Source organism: Podarcis erhardii (assembly GCF_964252035.2).
Source record: "Podarcis erhardii genome assembly, chromosome: 1".
Classification (NCBI taxonomy): Eukaryota; Metazoa; Chordata; class Lepidosauria; order Squamata; family Lacertidae; genus Podarcis; species Podarcis erhardii.
Window position 1 is genome coordinate 94,767,559 of NC_138497.1, and position 22,112 is coordinate 94,789,670.

Sequence of the window (22,112 nt, forward strand, 5' to 3'; positions counted from 1 at the left end):
GTCGGGGTATTCAGGAGAAACTGCTGCGGAGAAGTGACTAGTGAGGATGGGCTGGGAGAGAGAAGGTTATGTACAAAGATGACTTTAACACCTTCTCCTCCTACCTGCTGCTTTTGCATAGATATTGCATCCTCCATTTTGCTCTGGTGGAGCATTGTTCATTGACACCCCTGGACTTTAAAACTTCCCTGCCAAGAGAGGTTGGTTTTGCTTCCTGCATTTTGTCTTTCCACTTCCAAGGCCAGGAACTTAATAAAGATTAAGATCTTTAGAGGCTGGGAAACTAGTTTTTAATTTATTGCCTACTGTAACTACACACAACCCTTTGTGTTTGTTCTTTTCGCATTGTCTTTTTATTATGCTTTACCTATTATTTAAAATATTTCTAAACTGCCCCTCACCCAGTCAAATTCTGAGGCAGAGAGAACAATGGGCAAGAATAAAATGATCCACAGCAAATGCAAACAATAAAACACCACAATTCATAACAGCAAAATAAGAGGCAGTCACTTGACTTATAAAGCACACTGAGGTATGCTTTATTATGCTTCTTACTGTTTTGTGGTGGTTTGCTTCATATAGTGTTGTATTTTACTGTTTTGCAAGCAGGTTTGAACTTCATAAAGAAAGGAAAGATTTAAATCTTCTTTCAATAAATTATTCCTATTGAAGAGCCATGGTTGCAATAGACCTACTGTCAACAAAAATGATTATATAACAAAAATATAGATATAAATAAATCAGATAGTTGCATCTCACGTGATCAATTATTTTTGATAAAACTTTAATACAACTTGAGCGTGGACAGGCTATCTTCCCTGAAGAAGCCAGCAGAAAACAGGTGCACCTAAATCCCACTGTAATGAGTGCATTTTTTTTCTACTGGATTTAATAGAACAGGAATGTAAGCCTGTCTAATTATGCCTTATGTCGTTGTCCTAGGCTATAAGAAGCTAGTAAACCACTGTGTGCAGCCTCAGCTCAGAATGATCTGGAAGACGAGTTCTGATCATGGGCTCAGGCTCCTGGGGGCCAAGGCACTTTGGGTCCCCTCAATATATTTTTTTTGGATGGGCTGCCCCCCCCCCCATTTTTTTCTGTAAGGTTTATGAAAAAAGCACCTGTTCTCATTTTCTGAATGTATAATATACTTTTCAAATATGGATTTTACAGCTACAGTAGATTTGCCAACTTTTATAACCAGAATGCACCTGCTTATTGAAATACGATCTCCTCCCCTGCCTTTTCAGGAGCCCTAGAATATTGAGGTAGAGAAAAACCTGTTATAGCCATTACCTATCAAACCTTTCAGTGGAGACTTTTGAGAAGCGTCTTATTTAACTTTTCTCCATATGCAAACTGAGATGCGGATGCTGTCTTGTTTGAATGTACCAATAAAAACTCAGGTTCAGAATATTATTAATACTTTTATTGTATCATTTTATTACACTGACTAGAACGCCAGAAATCAAATATTTGGATGCTGGTATAAAAATAATCCAAACTTTATACTTTATACTTTGGAACTACAGTACTGTATAATTAGTGGAGGCTGCAAATAAGATACACCTTTAAATAACACTCTGTTGGAAACATAAAATAAACAAAACATCTCAGAAGTTATGTTCACAGGTATGCAAAGCTGAAATCCAGAACAAAGTACAATAGACAATTGCAAGTCAAACTGACGGTACATTCAGAGTCATTATGAAGACACACAAACAAGGCTTTATCCATCTTGTCTGAAAGAGATATTAGACATCACATACATTTTTGACTGGTAAAGATGAGAGTGGCTTCCTATTTTGCAGTCCTGCCAAATTTAGTTGTTGTTGTTTTAATGGAAGAAAGCAAAGAAAAGCAAAGCAAAACAAAACAAAACAAAAACCTTAGCAGATTTCATTTAACAACCAACAACACTGTAAAGAAATATAATATATTGGTTGTTGTAAGATCATTTTCCTCCCAACATTGGACAGAATGATATAGCAGAGATAGAACTCTCTAATAAATGTTGTAAGCTTTCTAAAGTTTGTGCAACATTCCATAGGCCTTCCTATGAAACAACTGACCACGAGGTCTCAATAATAATTTAGGGAACATTCCAACTCTCTGCATCCCCCCCCCACCTCCATCCTGGCAGAGCTTTATGGAATAGCAGAGCCCACCTCCTCAGCTGCAGTCCTGCTGCACACAGTGGTGAGGATGGCAGGTGCTGGGGCAGCATCTCAGGCTGGCTCAGCTCCGCCCTCCCCCCAAAAGTCCAGTTTGGGGCTTTGTGCAGGCTGGTGGTGGTGAGGATGTTGCTGGCCGGCAGAAGAGGAGCTCTGAAGGTGGCATCCAGCAGGAGGCCAGAGGAAGGACACTTCCGCCCAGTCCAGCCACCAGCCCAGCACAAAGGGAGGTTGGACTGCTCCATTGTGCTGCAATCCTAACCCCACGACCTGGCAGTAAGCTCTACTTAATTCAATAGGACTTACTTCTGAGTCGATATGGGTAGGGTTGCACTGTTATATCTGAACAAGAATCCCAAACCCATGACTGTTTTTTACTGCAAACTTAAGCCTCTATCCCACTAGGTCCAATGGGACTTCAGTCCCATAACTGCATAGGCTCATAATCTTGATTATTTCTGCAAAATACTGTAGTGTCAAAATATTGCAGGCTTTCCCCCATTGTACACAGATTTCAGTATCTCACTGTCACCAAATATAATAAAATATTAGCATAACTGATTTTCCAATTAGTAACTAAGAAATACTCATTCATTTCTACTAAACAAATAAATGTTTTGAACTCCCCTTTATACTGTTCCTCTTCTTGTTGCTTCTTCTATGTGGCATCACAGTGGGATTCTGCAGAGCTTCCACCAAGGACACTTTATTATTCACTTTTGAATCCACAGCAAGTTTGACCCTAAAGGATCTTAGGAACTGTAATTTGTTGAGAGTACTGAGAATTCGCTCTCTCATAAGAAATTCCCACTTCTGTGAACAGAACTACAACTCCCAGAGTTCCTTTAGCTGAGGTAATGATTATTCAGCTAGTCTGTGGGCTGGTTTGCAAGTCACATTAAATCATAGTTAAAATAAAGTTAAATGTCATTAGGTGCTCCACTGCCACTCCTTGTCTTCCACTCAAAGGGAAAACAAACCAGAGGCTTGCTTCCTGCTACATGCAACCCAGCCCTCGTGATGGTAAGCTAATAACAAAGCTGTATCCCTTGAGGTCCACCTGACCTCAGAGGTAGGAATGCCCATGCCCAGTTTTGGCTGGTGCACCAATTACAATTATTTCTGGACAGAGATAGCTTGGCCACAGTTATGTATGTCCTGGTGTGCATAACTGGTTGAACTATGTGGGGCTGCCCTTCAAAATGGGCCAGAAACAACAACTAATGCAAATTGCAGCAGCTAGACTGCCAGTAGGTATCTGGAAAAGCTCATACAGGACACCAATTTTGAAACAACTACAAATCTTCCAGGCCATAGTTAAGGTGCCTGTATTAGTAATTAAAGCCCTTAAAGATCTGCGTCCCAAGTATCTAAAATAATGTCTCTTTCCATATCTTTTTTCATAAGGTGGGGACCCATAGTTGGGCCTTCTCAGGGGTAGCCACGTTCCTTTGGAGCGATCTCCCCTCTGAAGCCTGCCTCACCACCACATTGTTGTCACTTCATCGCTGGGCTTTCTCAGGATTTTAGGGAAGGGTCAGGTACACTGGGGTTGGATTTTAATTGACGCTGCTGTTTTATTTGTATGGGATTTAAGTTTTCAGGCTTTATTATTACTAATTTCGGTTTCAATTCTGTGTAGTCCTGCCCTGGGGCCTTTGGGTGAAGGGCAATCCATAAATAGGGTAAATAAATAAAATAAATAACAAATAAACTTGTGGCTGGTTAGGTAGGAAAGAAACAATACACAAGTGCTTGTTGGCACTTAATGGGAAGCCGTCCTCCATGGTGTTTCCTCCTCCAAGTGGGAAAGTAAATAGTAGTGGTGGAGCGCCACAAGTGCTCACTTTAAACCATAGTTTAAACTCTGGTTTAAAGGGATGCTTGGACGAGGCCTGTAATATAAGATTATGACAGAAAGCGTTGAAAGTTCTTACGGGTGTTTGGCAACTGTTTTGTCAACTACACCTTTCCATAAAAGTGGGCATAGTTATGGGTGATTTCCTTTGCCATCCAAACCAAAGGTCCTGATCCAAAGATTCCTCCCATGGAGGGAATATGGCTGAACATGTGCTGCTTCATCTAGATTTCTGTGTACACACCCGCCAACCAGATGGCTCGCAGTATCAGCTCTGTTATAGCTGGACTGCAGTGACCATCTGGGTATAGCTCCCCCGCCTTTTCTTTCACCCCACACGTGAATCATCCTTGCCAGATTAAGGTGAACAAACTCCCTTTCGCATCCGTCTTCCTTGTGTGGCAATGCAAGATCAGTCTGTGGAAAACACCTGATGATTAATTTTACATTGGGGGGGGGGGGGCTTTTTACAGTACAAAGTACACCCTGAAGCAATTTGCAATACAGAAAGCAGTAAAGTGACCTGAACACAGATGATCTGTTTTTTAAAAATAGAAATATTGTTCCCAAATAATTTCAAAAAGCAGAATAGGTACAGCTAGAGCAAGAGGAACTAGACTACTCATGATATTTCCCCCGGTCCTTTTCTGCTTGCAGAAGTGGTTGCTGTAGTTAAGCGTGTGAATTTAGCCGTTATACAGAATGGTAGCTTAGCCTATTCTATGACTAATGAAATCTGAGGTTGGAGCCTCGAAAATGTCATGGACTATAGTTACAACTGAACTTAATTCATAAGATAACATGGTCACAGAGGGTAGTTTTATCACTGGCAATTAGCCTATGTATTCAGAAGTGGTACACAGACAGCGTATGTCTCTCCCACTTTCTCATGCCTTCCTTTCTCTCCCACATCCTTGGATTATTTCCTTCTTTTTCTGCACCTTCTGGTGAAGTGCATCCTTTTTCACAATTTTGAAGTGGTTGCTATGGGATACAGGAGTGCAGGACAAGAAACACCTCTGGCCTGACCGAATCTTCCCCCACTCACCCAATCTGAAACAATCACATGCTGCTCTGCAGTCTAGGTCTCTCACTATTAATCACTGCCTCCAAATCCTTCATGATTAAGCTGCAAGCGTCACCACTCAGCCGCCCTGCAGCTTCCTGCACACTGTACAAAGTCCTCTTTTCTCATAAAACCACACCTTCTTTAGAACATTCAGAGAGCAAAAGTTGTTTTGCACTATGAAGAGAACTTGGGTCTAGGTTCAGCTACATATGATGACAATCCCACTTAAAATGTTTCCTGGTTGCTTTCTCCCATGGCTACCTGCAAAAAAGTTAAGCCATCTTCCGTACTATATCTTATCTCCACGATATGGAATGGGTCAGGGCTAGCCTTGCAGGTGGGGAAATGTGTTGCCAGGGATTGGGAAATCCTAAAATAAATAACTATGGGAGGTGAGCTATTTAGTGTTGCAGTGGGTGAACACCAGGTCCCTGGTTATGTGGATGGGAGGAAGAAAGAGGCAAAAGCACACTTTTCTTCAGCAGCAAAGGGATGGACATTTTGAAAACGACAAAAATAAATAAATGAGAATATGTCTTGGGTTACAACTCAAGACACCACAAAAGGGCATTCTAGTATGAGACTCCTTTTCCCATATGGAAGAATGTGGTTCTGGGGCAAACCACAATTTACAAGTGACTTGGAATCCTGGTTTAAGTGCTAGGAAAGGACAATGAGTTAACGAGAGGGAAAATTTGAGTTGGTAAGCTGGCTGTATGCCATTTAAACCAGCTCTATTAGCTCAACCTCTTGTGGGGTTTAGTCTGGTAGCAGCAGTAAACTGAACAAGCACAGTTTGTTGGTCTCATATCACGGTGATCAGCCTAGCTAAACTAAAAGTGAACAGTCAGCTGCCTGTGAAATTCAACAAGCATCCCAACCAAATTTGGGGGCACATGTTGTGGCACTTCAGGTATTCTCAGCCAGAGTTTCAGATTCCTATCACTTTTCTTCTTCTTGATCTGATGATTTCAGGATTTTATTTTCTGAGCTCAAATTTCAGATACTGTAAACCTGAATATCATAAAACACCCCCACACCCCCATTTTTACTGTGGGAAATCCTCACCCACCATTTGGGTACACACACACACACACACACACACACGTGCTTCTATAGTATGAGACCACCATACATAATCAATTCACTAAGAGTTCATGGAGGAAGAAAAAATTCATGGCTGGAGAAGGCATGGGCATGGGGCAATGATTACTGTTCATGAGACAATGGTCAATAATAAATTCAAACAGAGGGCAGGAACAAGCACCATTGCAACTGAGTCAATACACAACTGAATGACAAGACAGGAAATAAGAAGATGCATTATCCAAAGAAAAGAAAAAGGACCCTGAACTTTGCACATTACACATAGAACCCCCATCCTTAGGCCACATTCCCATACACATCCCCGGCATTCTGTGACTATCTCATCAGTACCCATTAATAGATACCTGGTGACAGAGAAATGGTTCTTTCCATAAAATCCACTCAACGCAGCTTTGCATAAAACGTGGGCAACACAAACACAGCACTAGTTGTTAACTGTAAACACAACACACTTTACTGGCGTTAGATTTAGAGTGTCATCCACAGTGTTTGTTAGCTTTGCTTTAGTGATCTACTATCAAATTCACATTATGTGACACAATTAGTGATAAGGAAAAGATGCAGAATGTACACACGGGAACTCCTTTAAGTTTCTCCCTTGCCTCTTAGACAGGCCTGTGTGCTGACTTGCTCTTTACACCTGCCTTCCCATTGCTGTTCAACAGCAGCTACAAATGGCTCCTTTCGGACAACCCTGTTCAGTATCCTCCAAGGGTTCAAAGTTTCCTTTCTGTATACAAACTATGCCAGCATCTGAGCTGTATAATTAGTGTACCCAGAAAACAATTAGCAGGCAATGGCCGGTGTTCCATTTACTTTCCCACCTCTCTCCTGCAACTCCATTAAAAGTAATCTCTTCTTCTGCTGTCATCACTAACAAAGGAAGGATTGTATTGGCCAGGGTAGATGCAGGAGTGTCGGGATCCCGGAAGACCTGTGTAAGGTGGGTACAGCCCGTTTCTTTCTAGTTCAGGGTTCCTTGGGTTGGTTGTCTAGAAGGATAAGACATGGACAGAGAAAGGAAGGAAAAAACAGTTCAACAGTCAGCACTTATCCTTTGTGGGATTTTAATAATAATACATGAAGGTACAAATGCTTCCAATAGATAATATGCTCTTCTGATAGAGATTAAGCAGATGTGTTCAGTAATAATTGTTTGAGCATTCTAGGCCACCAGGCTCATGAAGACAACTGAAGAAAAAATAATAGCTGGTGATCTGTTTGGGTTTTATGTATATAATGCACTGCTTTGAAATTTTCGATGGAATTGTGGTATATAATTATATACATATATATATATATATGTGTGTGTGTGTGTGTGTGTGTGTGTAAACAACATTACCATGAAATTAAAACAAAAAACAGAACAAAAAACGGTTCAACAGTCAGCACTTATCCTTTGTGGGATTTTAATAATAATACATGAAGGTACAAATGCTTCCAATAGATAATATGCTCTTCTGATAGAGATTAAGCAGATGTGTTCAGTAATAATTGTTTGAGCATTCTAGGCCACCAGGCTCATGAAGACAACTGAAGAAAAAATAATAGCTGGTGATCTGTTTGGGTTTTATGTATATAATGCACTGCTTTGAAATTTTCGATGGAATTGTGGTATATAATTATATACATATATATATATATATGTGTGTGTGTGTGTGTGTGTGTGTGTGTGTAAACAACATTACCATGAAATTAAAACAAAAAACAGAACATAGAAGCAGTTACTATTATTATGTCTATATACTGCCACCATGCATGACAAAGGTAAACACAGTAATATCTCTGAATCTCTCTTTTCACTTTTATTTCTCATTCTCTTTCAAACCAAAAATCTGGAATGCCAAAGCTTTGGAAATAGAATTATACCAATCAGATGCAACCTAGGAAAATATATTGCTGCCTAATACTTCCTTAGCATACTGGAAAGCAAGCTTCTCCCACAAGCTGTTACTGGCATGAACAAATCATAGCCATTGCAACCCAGACCAATGAGTACATAGAAAATACAGCACATTTGTTTTGTACTCCGATGCACATGTAGATATTATGGGGAACACCTCCAGGGCAGCTATTTTGGGTGAAGCACAGCCAGGTAGGAATCAATGATGTAGGAGATACAGTATGCTGCTATCATTGTCATATGGCTGCTAATCCCAGAGATTATAGGATGAAGATGAAGGAGACCTGGATACAAATTTCCACCCAGCAATGAAGCTCATTTGATGAACTTGGGATAATCATTCTCTCTCAGCATAACTTAGCTAGAGAGGGGTGGATTCCATTAATTTATTGGGCAAAGGGGAGGCTATGAAGGTAATGAACAATATTCCTGGCCCTCCCCAAGGCCAAGATTTTAGTAATCTGTCATACTGGGGAGATAAAGACATCACTGTTGGATGTTATGGGAATTGTTACATCATAATTCATGTACTATTATGATGCTATAGCGGCTGTATGCTCTAATTGTGGCAGTCTGTAGAAGGCTGGACTATCTGAATGCATAGACATAGTTTTGCCACTAGGTGGCAATGGACTTAACTGGAGCTAGGTGAAGTCGAACATTTCCTGGGTCTGTTCTGTTCTTTATGGAGAGAGACAATAAAGTTCTCATTTAGCTTAAACCTTCCATGGCAAGATCAGCATATGAGGCCTGCAGGAACATACACTGACTGCACAACAGCCCCTGCTCAAAACCAATTATCTTTACTGTAACCTTGGTTATATATCACTGAGTATATAACCTTTGGACTTCTGTTAAAACGCACATGTACAAGCTGAGGATTAGTTACCATATAGTAAACATCTGTCATCTGTAGTAGGTTTTTAGTGCTCCCATTCTCTTGCATTTCAATGGTTTCTCTCCCCCAGTCTTGAGCTCGAGGGTTTTTGGGATACTCAGCATATGGCGACATCTGGAAATCTCCACTTTTGAAGATGAGTTTGCTTATGTCATTTTTATTCTTCCTGGGATAAAGAAAGAAAGAAAGAAACATTTATATGCAAACCATATGAAAAGGACAGGAGATAGCTATAAAACTCCCATGCATCTTTTTCATAACCATAAGAGAGCCAGTGTGGAATAGTGGTTGAACTTGGATGAGGTAGACGCGAATGCAAATCATCACTGAACCAGCCATGAAGGTCATTGAATGTCCTTGGGCCAGTTGCTCTCTCTTTCTGCACAGCCTTGCTTACAGGGGTGTTGTGAAAACACAATTATGACTGGGGTGGGGAATAGGGGTATGCAGAATATGTTTCCACATATGTTTGATTTTTTTTAAAAAAACACCTCATGAAAAACCATAGTTTTACTGCAAATTTCTCATATTTTTTGGTATGAAATGTGGCCTAATATACTCATTTTTGCAAAGCCATTTCATTGCATATAAACACATTTTGCATGTTATTTTCACGGATATATGCATTTCTATGCACAGTTGACCCCTTCATGGATCACTGCCTTGCTGTGGCGAAGGGGCTTGAATAAGTCAAAGAAGCTATGAGCTATGCCGTGCAGGGCCACCCAAGACGGACAGGTCATAGCCGAGAGGTTAGACTAAATGTGATCCAGCTGGAGAAGGAACTGGCAAACCGTTCCAGTATTTTGCCAAGAAAACTCCATGTACATAAAAAGGAGAAGCTCTGAGAAGAAAGTGAGAGTTTCCAAGGCATGCTCTGGTTCATGGGGTCACGGAGAGTCGAACATGGCTAAGATGACTAAACAACAACATGCACAGTTGACCCTAGTGTATGTATTTTTGTACGCATTACTTGGCTAGAGAACTGCATCACAAAATTGAGGAAAGTTTGTTTGAAGGATAGCTGTGTTTCATTTCACGTATCATTTCAGAAAGTGCTGACTAAGTAAGTTTGCCTTAAAATGCAAAGTGCATCAAATTTCTCTTCCATCCTTAGCAGGGAGTCAGATACTACACTGCTCTAGTATGCTCCTTGGACAAATGGTGGTGGTGGTGGGGAAATATAACGATAATATCCCTTTCTTTTGAAAAATTAAAGAAGCTTCTGCCAGATCTTACTTATGCTTTTCAGTATTTATGACATCTGCCAAATCATTTATCTTGATATGGTTGATATACAGCTCTGAAACATTTGGACATTATTAATTTTTGCAAAATCACAATAAACATTTTAAAGGTGCAATTTCGTTCAACGAAAGTATAATCAATAGATAAACAATTTCCCCATGACGGGTATTTAGTATTTTATTTTAAAAACAGGCACTTGGCGTAGGATACCTACTGGCAGCATGTGACAATGAGAGCTATCGCCATGATGAGCAGAAGTCCCCCTCCAGCTGCTGCGATCACAATGGTGATTAGCTGATACGCTAAAGCAAAGAACAGAAACAATATTGCTTCAATGGAAAATTGTTCATCTTTTATGTATAGACAGTAATGTGAAACTGTCACCTTCTTGATGCCTGTAAAGATTCCCTTAGCTATAACCTCTGAGGTGCTCTTATGTCATGGAATGCTTACAAAGCCACCATCAGGTATGGGATAAAGATTCACTGATGTAGCTTAGCTTCTTTGACAGAACTGGAAAAACTAGTTAGCCTATGAGAAAATGCTCACACAGAGACAATTAACAGGTACTAGTTGATATACACATATTTTCCATATTTTGAAATGTCTGAACTCATTGCTGGCTGGTTTACGGATTCAATTCAGTGTGCTGTACTGGTTTTGTTTTGACATATAAAGAACTAAATTGCCTGGCTTCAAATTACCTCACAGAAATTCTCCTTCTGTATGAATCCTCCCACCCAGACAATGAAGAACTTTCAACAGTTTTACATTGACACCACGTTAGCTTTCAGAAGATGAAGGGCCTTCTTTGCAGTGGCCCAAGTACTCTGGAATGGCCTCTGACAGGAGTCTCATATGGCTTCCTCTCTGTATTCCTTCCAGGGTCAGGGTGAGCTCTCTTTTTCACAATGTCTAAAAATTAGGTTTGATAATGTTTTTTTCTGTTCTGCTCTATTTGTACTGTTCCCTTAATACTGCTTGCTTAGACATCTGTTGGTTTTAAATTAATGGTTTTTGATGTGCTATTAAGTGACTGCCTTTAAAGCCTCGGTCATACACTGTTTTGGAAATCTATTGTTGAAAGACCATATAACTTATTGAAAGAAAAGCAAAACCAGTTTGGGAGTTAGAGCTGCTAGACCAGATACTCACGATTCCCACAGTTGAATCCTCCTAATCCAAATGGGCAACTGAAACAGGGGGAAAAAAGTTTCCAATCAATTAAGTGTTAATTGAACCAATGTGAAAGTGATCAAAATGTGTTAATGACTGGTGATGGCAATGAGCATGAGGGAAAGGAATGAGAAACAAAGAAAACAGATTTCTATAATTTACTGTACCTCACACAAGTGTCATTCACAAGTTTATACCCATCTTCACAAGCTAAAAGAGAAAGAGAATGTCCATAAGCACATCTCAGCGACAGAAAAAGATAATTGCTGGTACCAAAGAACTACTATAGGTGAACTCAGTGCAATATATATATATTTTACATCCCTGCCCACGTTAAACAGCAAACACTTGTGAAAAACTGCTTTTGAAAGTCCTCTCAGTTTCAAAAGTGGGTTTCCATTGGGTGTGGCCAGCATTTGCTTTTCAATCAACACAAGCACATCTTGGATTGTCCAGAATCAATTGCACCATTCTGTTATATTCTGGCCAATAAATATGCGCAATCAGTAGTGGCTGGCAGGGTGGTGTGGATGGGACCCAACATTAATGAAGAGGGAGTTCTAACACAAGCCTGGTTCAAACCTTGGCTCAGCTCAACTTAGAGAACCAGGGAGGAACAGAGTGGTGGAGAGTTCCTCTCAAGAATCCAGCACATTTATTCAGTCTCCCTAAGGCATAATTTGGCTTTCCATGTAGTGTGGAGCAGCATACAGAAAGAGTGAGAGAAAGCAGTGAGTGAAGACCTTGAAATATTAACTTTCTATTTTTCACCAATTGGCATTGAATTATGTTTTATTGAAGTTTTTAATAATGTTTTTATGATGCATTCTGCTGATTTGATTCTTCTATGTTGTATACCCCCTTGATATATTCTCACAAAAGCGTGGATTACAAACAGCGCAAATAAATTAATAAAAATAAGACAATACTAGGCAAGTAACTCAATGCAAACTCAATGCATTTAAACCATCTGGCCAGTGGAGGTCACTCTTAACACACAGCAATGCTACATATTAAAAGACTTACAGCAGTGTCCACATTTCACTCAAATACATCTTTAACCAAAAGCAGCCTGTGCAGACTGCAGTGTTGAGCAGAGGAACAGGGGTAAAGGTGGGGAGGGGAGGAGGCATGGGCTGGTATCAGCTTTTCAACATCACGGTGTATTGCCAGCTAAACATCGCAGTTTGGTGATATACCGTGATGTTGAAAAAACAAGATGCATTGGCCTCCGCCTGTGAGACACCAGGTTAAACTGCCCAGCTCTCACCTCGAGAGCTGAGATGGTTTCCCCCAGGGCTGCAGGCTGGGACAATACAGCTTGTTCATGCAACTCAGCTGGGGAGAGGACCCCCTTCCCCCGCTGAGATGGCTTGCAGAAACCAGCTCCTTTAACTGCTCAACTGAGGCAAGGGCAGCTGCACACTCCTCCATCGAGCAGTCTAAAGATGTAGAGGGAGGAACAGGCTGTATTGGTGGCTCTGTTGTATGAGTACAGAGTGGGATGGTGATTACACTCAGTGATATATTGGTGGTGAAACTGCCAGCGCTCCTGAGTCCCTCTGCTAGCAGCGCCCGCTGGAGGAAGGAACTTTTGACTCCCTCCAGCGGACACAGCTAGCAGAGGGACTTGGGAGATATGGTGGTTTCACCTGCGATATACAGTGGTACCTCGGGTTAAGTATTTAATTCATTCCGGAGGTCCGTTCTTAACCTGAAACTATTCTTAACCTGAAGCACCACTTTAGCTAATGGGGCCTCCTGCTGCCACCGCACTGCTAGAGCACGATTTCTGTTCTCATCCTGAAGCAAAGTTCTTAACTTGAGGTACTATTTCTGGGTTAGCAGAGTCTGTAACCTGAAGCATATGTAACCCGAGGTACCACTGTACTGCTGAATGAAGCTGGCATCACGGTCTGCTCCTCATACCGATATATCCTCATATATATCGATATATCGCCCAGGCCTAGAGGAAGTTTTCACCTCTTTGACTGTAGCCATTTTCCCATTCATAATCATCCCTTGCATGATATATAGGCACACTTAAGTTTTCCTTTTCAGGGGGAAGAGGGAAAAAAAAGAAAGAATGTCCATGACAACACCTCAGTAACAGAGAATATATAGAGAGAGAAAATGAATACTTTAGATATCCAAAAAACTACTTTAGATGAACTCAGTCTAAATCAGCTGGGAGTGGGCTTCCGGGTCGGCGCCATCGCCGAATGGCGGACTCCCTCCGAGCTCCGGAGGGAGCCTGCACGGCAGGGGCTGGGTCCTACCGCACCGGCGATGCGGGGACCCTTAAAAACCACGGCCACGGGGGCCGTGGACATGGAGACTCGGCTGACACCGTCAGCGCCCTCCCGACTCGTGAAGGAGCCTTTTTAAAGGCTACGGATCGGGTGCCGGGGAGAAGCGTGGTGTTTTGAGTCCTCTGCTATCCCTGCCGTGCGAAGCCGCATGCCATTCGGCGGAGAGCGCTGGCTTCTTCCTTTGAAAATTCGGACCTAAAAGAACAACCTGTAAGTAATTGGAACTTGGATTAAAAAGAGGGATAAAAATTTTAAAAATTTCGGAGCGAGCGGGGGAGGCGCAAAAAAGGAAGTCAGCCACCCCCTCCATTGTAGAAGGATCAAAGCAAAGGATCTGATAACTAAGATCGGAGTAACATCATTTTGGCAAGTTTTTAACCTCACGAGTGAAGAATATGAGATTGAGCTGGAGGAGGAAAGTAGAATTCGGACTTAAAAACAACCCCCCCTGGAACCCCGGGAGCGATCGATGACGGAGTTTGGAGAGGAGAAAGGCAAGTTTTGACAGCTGTCAAAGAGCTGTCAAAGCGGAAAATAAGATAGAGACTATGTTACAAGGACTTTGCTGGTTATATTTGTTATAAATTGGATACAAATTGTTTTAAATAAGGATTACAAAGTTACTAGGGCTAATGGATGCGATCTGGAAGAGAACTCAGTTTTTGCAATCCACCTAGAGGAGCCGAGGGATATTACAAGTTTTAGCTGGAAATTGGAACTGAACTGTTTATCTCCTGGGAAACTGCAGAAATGGAACATTATTATGACTACAGAGGCCACTACATCGAAGAAGACAATGGAATCATCTGTTGTGGAATGAAAGGAACTTGACGTAATGTTTTGTTTCTGAATAACAAGCCTCTGTAAAGGAACTAACTTTTGGAATTAGGACATTTGTGCAGGAAAACAGGGACAGAAAGAAATAGAAAGAGGAGTCTGATCAATAAGAACAACAAAATAACAAGAATTGGACCAAGTCAAAAGTGGGGACATTTGGGACATCCAGATTTGACAAGCTTAAGGATTATAATTTGGAGTTTTTCACTCCTGGATATAAAAATCTGGATGGAAAAAATGGGCCTCTCTTTGAGACAGAATCCTTCCATGATTGGACACTCGAAATTAAAGAGGACTGGCAAAGGACTATGATTTAGAGAGACGTGGAAATATCGGACATTGAGGAACATTGGGAACGCAACCGGGAAAAGGGGGGGTGGGAAATGTGGAATCCTTAAAGGCGTAAACTATGTTTTATTTAGGCTATATACATTTATATGGTATTCTAAAGTGGGGAACTCGTGGTGGGAATAAGCCGATTTTAGGGGAATGGAAAATAATGTTGTTGTTTTTTTTAAAAAAAAAAATTGGGTTAAGGATAACAAGTTTGAATTGAGGAGAAGAACTTGTTGAGATCATTTGAGAGATTTGGAATACAAGGGGGGGAGGGAAGGGGAAGTCCTGAAAGGATGTAATTGGAAAAAGATTTGAAATTGGATGTTTTATTAATTTGTAATTAATTGGAAAATTTTAATAAATATTATTAAAAAAAAAAAAAAAAAATAAATCAGCTGGGAGTGATATTGAATTTGTTTTTTAATGGCTGGAGTGCAAAGGGTTTAAGTATCATCACTATTCCCTTGCTCAGTGTATCAGGGTCGTATTCAACACTGAGTGGGGAGTTCCACTTTTGCAGTGGGACTTCCCCTTCTCCTTCCCCTGTGTACCCTCAAAAATCTGATCCAGAGGGTTATCCAACCCTCCGGAGCAGATTTTGAGGGTGCTCAGGAGACTACAGGGCAAAAGGATGAAGAGGAGTTCTGTTGTGCAAAGTGAAGTCTGCTGCTCTGGTGGGATAGCAGCACTGGATACAAGCTAGAGTTTCCAGAGGCTGTTTTTGGTTTACAGATTTACATGTTGTTTCTGCCTAATGGCACATATTTAGAATTCACAAGGTCCCAGAAGGCATAGGAAACAAAGAGGCAGAATGCATGCTTTGCATTCAGAAAGTCCCAGGCTGAATCCTTTGCATCTCTGGATAAAATAATCAGTTAGCAGGTAACGTGAAAAACCAGTCCCTAGGACCCCAGAGACCCACTGCTATTCAGGATAGACAATGCTGGGATAAATGGAGAAATAGCCTGATGGTATAAAGCAGCTTTCTATGTTGTTTCTAATACTTTAATCTGTGGCATTCCTGTGGATTAATAGTGACCTCTGCTAGTCAACTGGTTTAAATCAATGCTGAACCAAAGACCCATCCCTGTACACTTCAGGGGGTTTAAGGGAATGAGGCCAAACCCATGCCGAAGACTGGGGGAGGGTGAACATTTGCAATGGGAACAGCAAAAGTTCAGGAAACGTTTACCAAGTAGTGAGGATTTCCTCCTCTCCCCTTCCACTGAACAAACCTGAAGCACTGCTGCAAGTACAGCAACAGTGTGGAGTGAGCAGTGGAGCCTGCATTGTCGTTCCTATGCAAATATAGGGCTTTTGATGCTATTTGTTTAAATGCTGCATTTCATCTTTATAATATAAATTAATTGATTCTGTTATTTATTTAGTGGGACCAAAATTCAGATTGTATTTAGTTTTCAAGGAGATGACAATCCTCTTTGATTGTTATTGGTCGCATTTATATGTGGTCTATAGAGCTTAATAAAGATAAGGAAGGTAGGAAAAGTGAAATATGAAACTCGGTTGCAGCTTTCCAGCTAAGTTTTGCTGGAGCCCACAAGGCTAAACAATTTGCACACAGTGATTTTAAGTTAGGCCCTACACGTTTCCTTATTGGCAAACAATTATGTGATGTTCTGCCCCTGCCCTTGATGCATCATCCATAAAAGGAACCCCTCCAACTATTCAAGTGAGCAGCTTAGAACAGTGGAATGAGCAAGTTAAATAAATTGCTGCTATGCTTGATGGAAGGCGGGGGAGGTTTGGCATCTTGCCTCCACCCCTCTGAGAATGTATAAAGCGTTAACTCCAAAACATGCTATTATCTGAAAGCCAGAAACCACTTTTTCCCCAACACTGAAACACATCTGGATATTTTTCCTGCTGTGCAGTGAACCCAGCCACCCACCGTGTCTAAACACAACCATTTTCAAAATGCAGGACACATCAACAGAACGCTTGAGATCCAGAACTCAAGACAGATAAACAGGCAGGTGAATCTGCATCTGTTAGACAAGTACAGCCAAAGTTTAGGTTGATTTTCATGCAGAAAATCTCTGGAACCAAATGGCACTATAAACTTGGCAGGGAAGCTCCTTATTAAGAGTTGGCAGTGTGTTGTTCTTCACCAACCAGCCAGCCTCTCTACTGTTCCCTGACCCTGTGTAAGAATCACATACACTCCTCATTCACTCGCTTGCCCTGGCAGGACTTCAGAAATCTAGCTCTGGCTCCTCCCCAAGTGCCATGAACTCCTGAAAATTGCCAACAAAGAGGGCATCCTGGACCATAATTCAGCCATATTTCCCAGTTTTGCTGGGATTACTTATGTAGGTATCCCCAAAGCTGGTCAAGGACACAGCTGTTGCTTAATGGGGCACTTGTGTAGGAGTTCCCAACCAATCTAGAGTGCTGCAGAAATTAAATTAAACCAAACTTGGTGTTGCTGCACTTAATTTTGGCCTGCTCTGATCAAGAGAGGTTCAGAGGCTGTAGTCTGGAGCAAGTGGAACTGCAGGTTGTCCAGTTTGTGACTGCTGCCAGCAAATGAGTGAGTGAATTGGTTGATTCACTCCTGTGTCCATAGAAAGGATTCCTCTCAGAGGATGGGTGGAGGAAGAAGCCTTGATGATCTTGGGAATGGAGCGGGGGGTGGAACACAGAAGGAAGCTGGATGATTGTGGAGCAAAGAGAGAAAGGCATTGGGTGGGGATGGGGGCAGAAGGATGCTGGATGGCCATGGAGAGAAGAAAAAGGAGCTGGGGGATATGGGGGGAAGAAAGAGAATAAAGATATAAGTGAAAGGAGCTGGTTAGGGAAGAGAAAAGGAAGCACAACATCCCAAGTGCCAGGGACCATACTCCCCAGAAATTGTGGGGCATCTGTATCTTTTAAAGTAAAATTTATTTTGGGATTGAGGGGCCTTGGAGCATAGGAAGAGGAATAGTAAGGTGCTGTCTTGGTTTTGGCCTTCACCGATTTGATAAATCACAAGTGAATGTGAGATTCTACAAGAGGTTTTTAATTTTTGTCTTTATGATGATTTGTTTTATAATTTTACTTATTATATAGATGAAAGCAGACTGACGAAGTTTCCTATTCCAATGTTGGAAATGCTCCGTGTGAACAAAGCAACACTTTCAGGCTAATGCTGAAGGTGTATTGGTCAGGGGCACCCCCAGAGTGTGCAGGGAACCAAGGAGATGGAAATCAGCACCCGTGTTTGATGTTTGAGCCTCTGCAAATTCAAACTGAATGCCTGCAGAGAACTACAGAAATAAAATGAGGGTTATCTCAGAGCGAGCACAGATGTCAGATTTCCAAAGTTCTTCTGTCTCTCCATGTTTAATTAATGTCTGAGGTGTAGACTAATGGAAAGTCACAGCGGCTACTTCCATTAACAGAAAAAGTGAGGTCATATTGCTGAAATCTAGACAGGATCTAGGCTACATCCACATGGCTTAGTTAGCATGGAGCAAGAAGTTCCTGAACAAGCAGTGGGGATAGTATTTTATTTTGGACTGAACTGGATTCAATCTAAAAGATATCCAATAGGGTAATTAAATGCGACTGGATCATGTTTCTAAATGTGTTATCTGCTTTTCGGGATGAAAAAGCAATTCACACTTTGGGTCAGCTCAATTGGAACATTGTGAAGGATCCACCAAAACAGCCTGTGAATAAAAAGCAATTATCTTTTTTTTACTTCCCTTGGAGATCAGACAAAACAGAGACAGAAATAACCGCACTATGTCATCTCTAAAAACTGAACTTTCGCCACAGGCATATCAGACCCCTCCCTGGCCTGCCCCCTTTTTATTCTTTTCACTGGATCTTTCTGGCTTACACAGCATGCTGTGTAAAAGGATAATATTATTGCTGCACTGAGAGGAAGCAAAAGACCATATCCCCAATTTCTACTGTAGAAAAACGAGCACTGGGTAAAGGAAACCTAAGCTTTTAATACTTATTCGTAGGGCTTAGCACGCATAGAAATACAAGAAATCACATTGATCTGAGGAATATCCTTTGATCTGGAACCAAAAGATTAAAGATGAACCCCAGTGATCCAGCTGCACAATGCATAATACCTCTGCAGGAATGATCCCGTTTGTTGTATTTGAAGTATCCAGCCTGGCACTTGCAAACTGCAATGCCGTCCAAGTCCACACACACAGAAGTTTCTTTGTCGCATTCCGGATCTTTGTGTTTACACAGACCGCCAACTATTGCAAAAAAAAAGAACATTGGGAAGGTCATTAACTAGGCAGAGGGAAAGTGCACCTTCACTGGATTCTTTCTCCACAGATATCAGGACTGGAATTAGATATTTTGTGAGCGAGGGATGGGGAAAACCTGTGGCCCTCCAAATGTTGCCGGACAACAGTTTACACCATCCACAGGTTTCCTACCACTTGTTTGACCCTTATTGTTCCCTTTTGAAATTCCACCATTGCTAAGGTACCAGGCTGTACAGCTGTTGCTCATCTCTTAATGACAAAAAACCTAACCAGCTGATCTTGCTAATCCAGTATCCAAGCATTTCCAGTGTGTTGGTAATAGCTGTGTATACTACTAGCTACGGTTGTAATTTTTAGATCGTGTTTTGTGTTATTTGTGCATGAATTTATGCCAGCGTAGATGTCGCTGAGACAAAAGTGCAAACGTGCTGGGAATGTGGTCTTGGGAGAGCACAACTTTGACTGAGACTCTGTCCTGCCATGTGATGCCTAAAATCTTCCTAATAAATGCATATGGAAGACATTAAGGCGTCACTCTTGGCGGGTGTAAAATGGCCATGATTCACCTCCATAAGGCAGCGTGCTCAGCATGGAAGCCTAGTAGACCGTTATCTTGGTATTGGTCATTAGCATCACACTCTCCCATACCCTTTTGAAGAGGCAAGCCATTGCCACAGATGTCTTCTCAATACAGTGGTACCTTGGTTTACGAACTTAATCCGTTCCGTCCGGAAGTCCATTCTTAAACCAAATCCGTTCTTAAACCAAGGCACGCTTTCCTTAATGAGGCCTCCTGCTGCCTTCCACTGTTCAGATTCCGTTCTTAGACCAAGGTAAAGTTCTCAAACCAAGAAACTATTTCCGGTTTTGTGAAGTTTGTAAACCAAATCGTTCTTAAACCGGACTGTTACAACAATAACAATATTTATTACGGCCATAGGCCCATACAGGTAAAAACAACACATAAATAACAGCTTGTGCACGTGGGAAAAAAACAGCCGCTAAATCACCACTATAACAATAAAATACTATAAAATAGAATGGCATACTACGCCTTAGTTAGCTTGTAGTGCTACTTGGCGTCGCTTTTGGGTAAGGACAGCGACCAGGAACCTAGCCACATTCAGGGTCGTATGAGTATCCTTATCCTGCAAGATTTGAGCAAGGTGGAATTTTGGTGGGGTACCCTCTAGTTTCTGTATGATTGATCCCAACAAATTTGCCCGTGGCACATTGAACAGGGGGCAAGTGAACATGATGTGCTGGAGCGACTCTGGCGTCTCCTTATCACATTCGCATGTGGCGGGGGCTTGGCCCTTTGAGAATCTATGGCTCAGGACGTTGGAGGGAAAAACGTTGAACCTCGCTTTGGTGAAGGCCAGTCTATGGGCAACAGTCGAAAGGGAGGGGAGGTATGATGGAACGCAGTAAGTTAAAGTGATACCAATGTTCTGGGGCGAACAAACACCTCCCCCCAGCATATAATTTCGCTGTAGATCGATGTCATCCAGTCTTTGGCGGATCAGTCTTTGAGCAGTAATTTGTTTTGTTTTTTTATATAAATATTTATTAAAGTTTTTAAATATAAATGCACAAATAATAAACGATCTTACTTCTATCACAACAATTTCATCACTTCTTTGGACTCCCTCGCGTCTCCCGCTCCCATTTACATCGTTAAAAATTTTTTCCAAACAAATTATCAACTTGTTTACAATCTCATGTCCACTCATTCAAATATAATCTAGCACTTCTTCCAAAAAATTTTATATTTTCTTTAGTCTCACTTATCATCAAATTTAAATCTAATTTAGTGGTGGCCATTTTTTTATAATCTAGCATCCTTCTTAACATTCAACCAAATTACAATGTTTTTGTAGATACATCTTGAATTTCTCCCAGTCTTCCTCCATCTTCTCTTCTCCCAGATCACGGATTCTGCCAGTCATCTCGGCCAGTTGCATATAGTCCATCAGCTGCATCTGCCACTCTTCCAGTGTGGGTAGATCTTGAGTTTTCCAGTTTTTTGCGATGAGAATCCTTGCTGCCGTTGTTGCATACATAAAGAATGTTCGGTCCTTCTTTAACACCTTCTGGCCGACAATACCCAGAAGGAAGGCCTCTGGTTTCTTAGTGAAGGTATACTTAAATACCTTTTTCAGCTCATTATATATCATTTCCCAGAAGACCTTCACCTTAGGGCATGTCCACCAGAGGTGAAAGAATGTTCCTTCATTTTCTTTACATTTCCAACAGTCTTTGAGGAGTAATTTGGTCTAGTTTTAGGGAATCTGAAGGAGAGATTCCATAACTCAGGAGTTTGGCATGGATTCTACTAGTCCAAAGGCTAGAGAATTCATCTCGCCATAAGCACTGGACAAGGTAGTGGTTTGGTAATCTATGCCACAATGATAACCAATAATTGAAGACTTGCTTCCACAGGCAAGTTTCTAAGGATGCGATCTTCAGTTCTAGTCGCATGGCTGCGTTGCTTACGCACAGGGGGAGCATTAGGAGCCGACGCAGGAATTGATTTTGCAGTGTCTCAAGAGGAGCAATATCTGTCATCACGGCCCAAAGCGGGGCAGCATAAGCAAGCACGGCAACCGGACTGTTATTAAACCGAGGTACCACTGTATGCTTGTCCAGCTGTCATTGATGGAAAGGTTGCTGGTGATGGTAGAGCCTATTTTCTTGTATTGGTAATTTAACTTTGTGGTTTTATGTTATTTTGTGTTTCCTCTGTGCATCCTTAGTGGGTTGGACACTGAAATACCATTTCCCTTGCCAGTTCTGACTGTGATCAGGTTTTTTTAAAAAAATCATTTCCCTTCTTTTCCACTAAGGATTAGCATCCTTGAAAAATCTAACTGTCGGTAAGCTAATCAATTTAAAGATCTATATTATTAGTAGTACTACTGTTTTGTTTTAAAAACCTGTACTGTCATCTCTC

The 22,112-nt window shown here is 41.4% G+C and overlaps 1 protein-coding gene across 3 annotated transcripts in view; it reads right to left on the minus strand.

The window, feature by feature from the left end:
* Window positions 1–1,414: 1,414 nt before the first annotated feature.
* Window positions 1,415–22,112, minus strand: part of HEG1 (heart development protein with EGF like domains 1) — a 65,436-nt gene continuing 44,738 nt past the window's right edge. For all 3 annotated transcript variants that reach the window (XM_081870471.1, XM_081870470.1, XM_081870469.1), the window contains 6 exons: window positions 19,010–19,144; window positions 11,601–11,643; window positions 11,413–11,450; window positions 10,472–10,559; window positions 9,001–9,175; window positions 1,415–7,200 (listed from right to left, as the gene is read on the minus strand). In XM_081870471.1, the coding sequence (XP_081726597.1) occupies window positions 7,051–7,200; window positions 9,001–9,175; window positions 10,472–10,559; window positions 11,413–11,450; window positions 11,601–11,643; window positions 19,010–19,144 (629 nt within the window). In that variant the 3' untranslated portion in view covers window positions 1,415–7,050. The remainder of the gene's footprint in view (window positions 7,201–9,000; window positions 9,176–10,471; window positions 10,560–11,412; window positions 11,451–11,600; window positions 11,644–19,009; window positions 19,145–22,112) is intronic.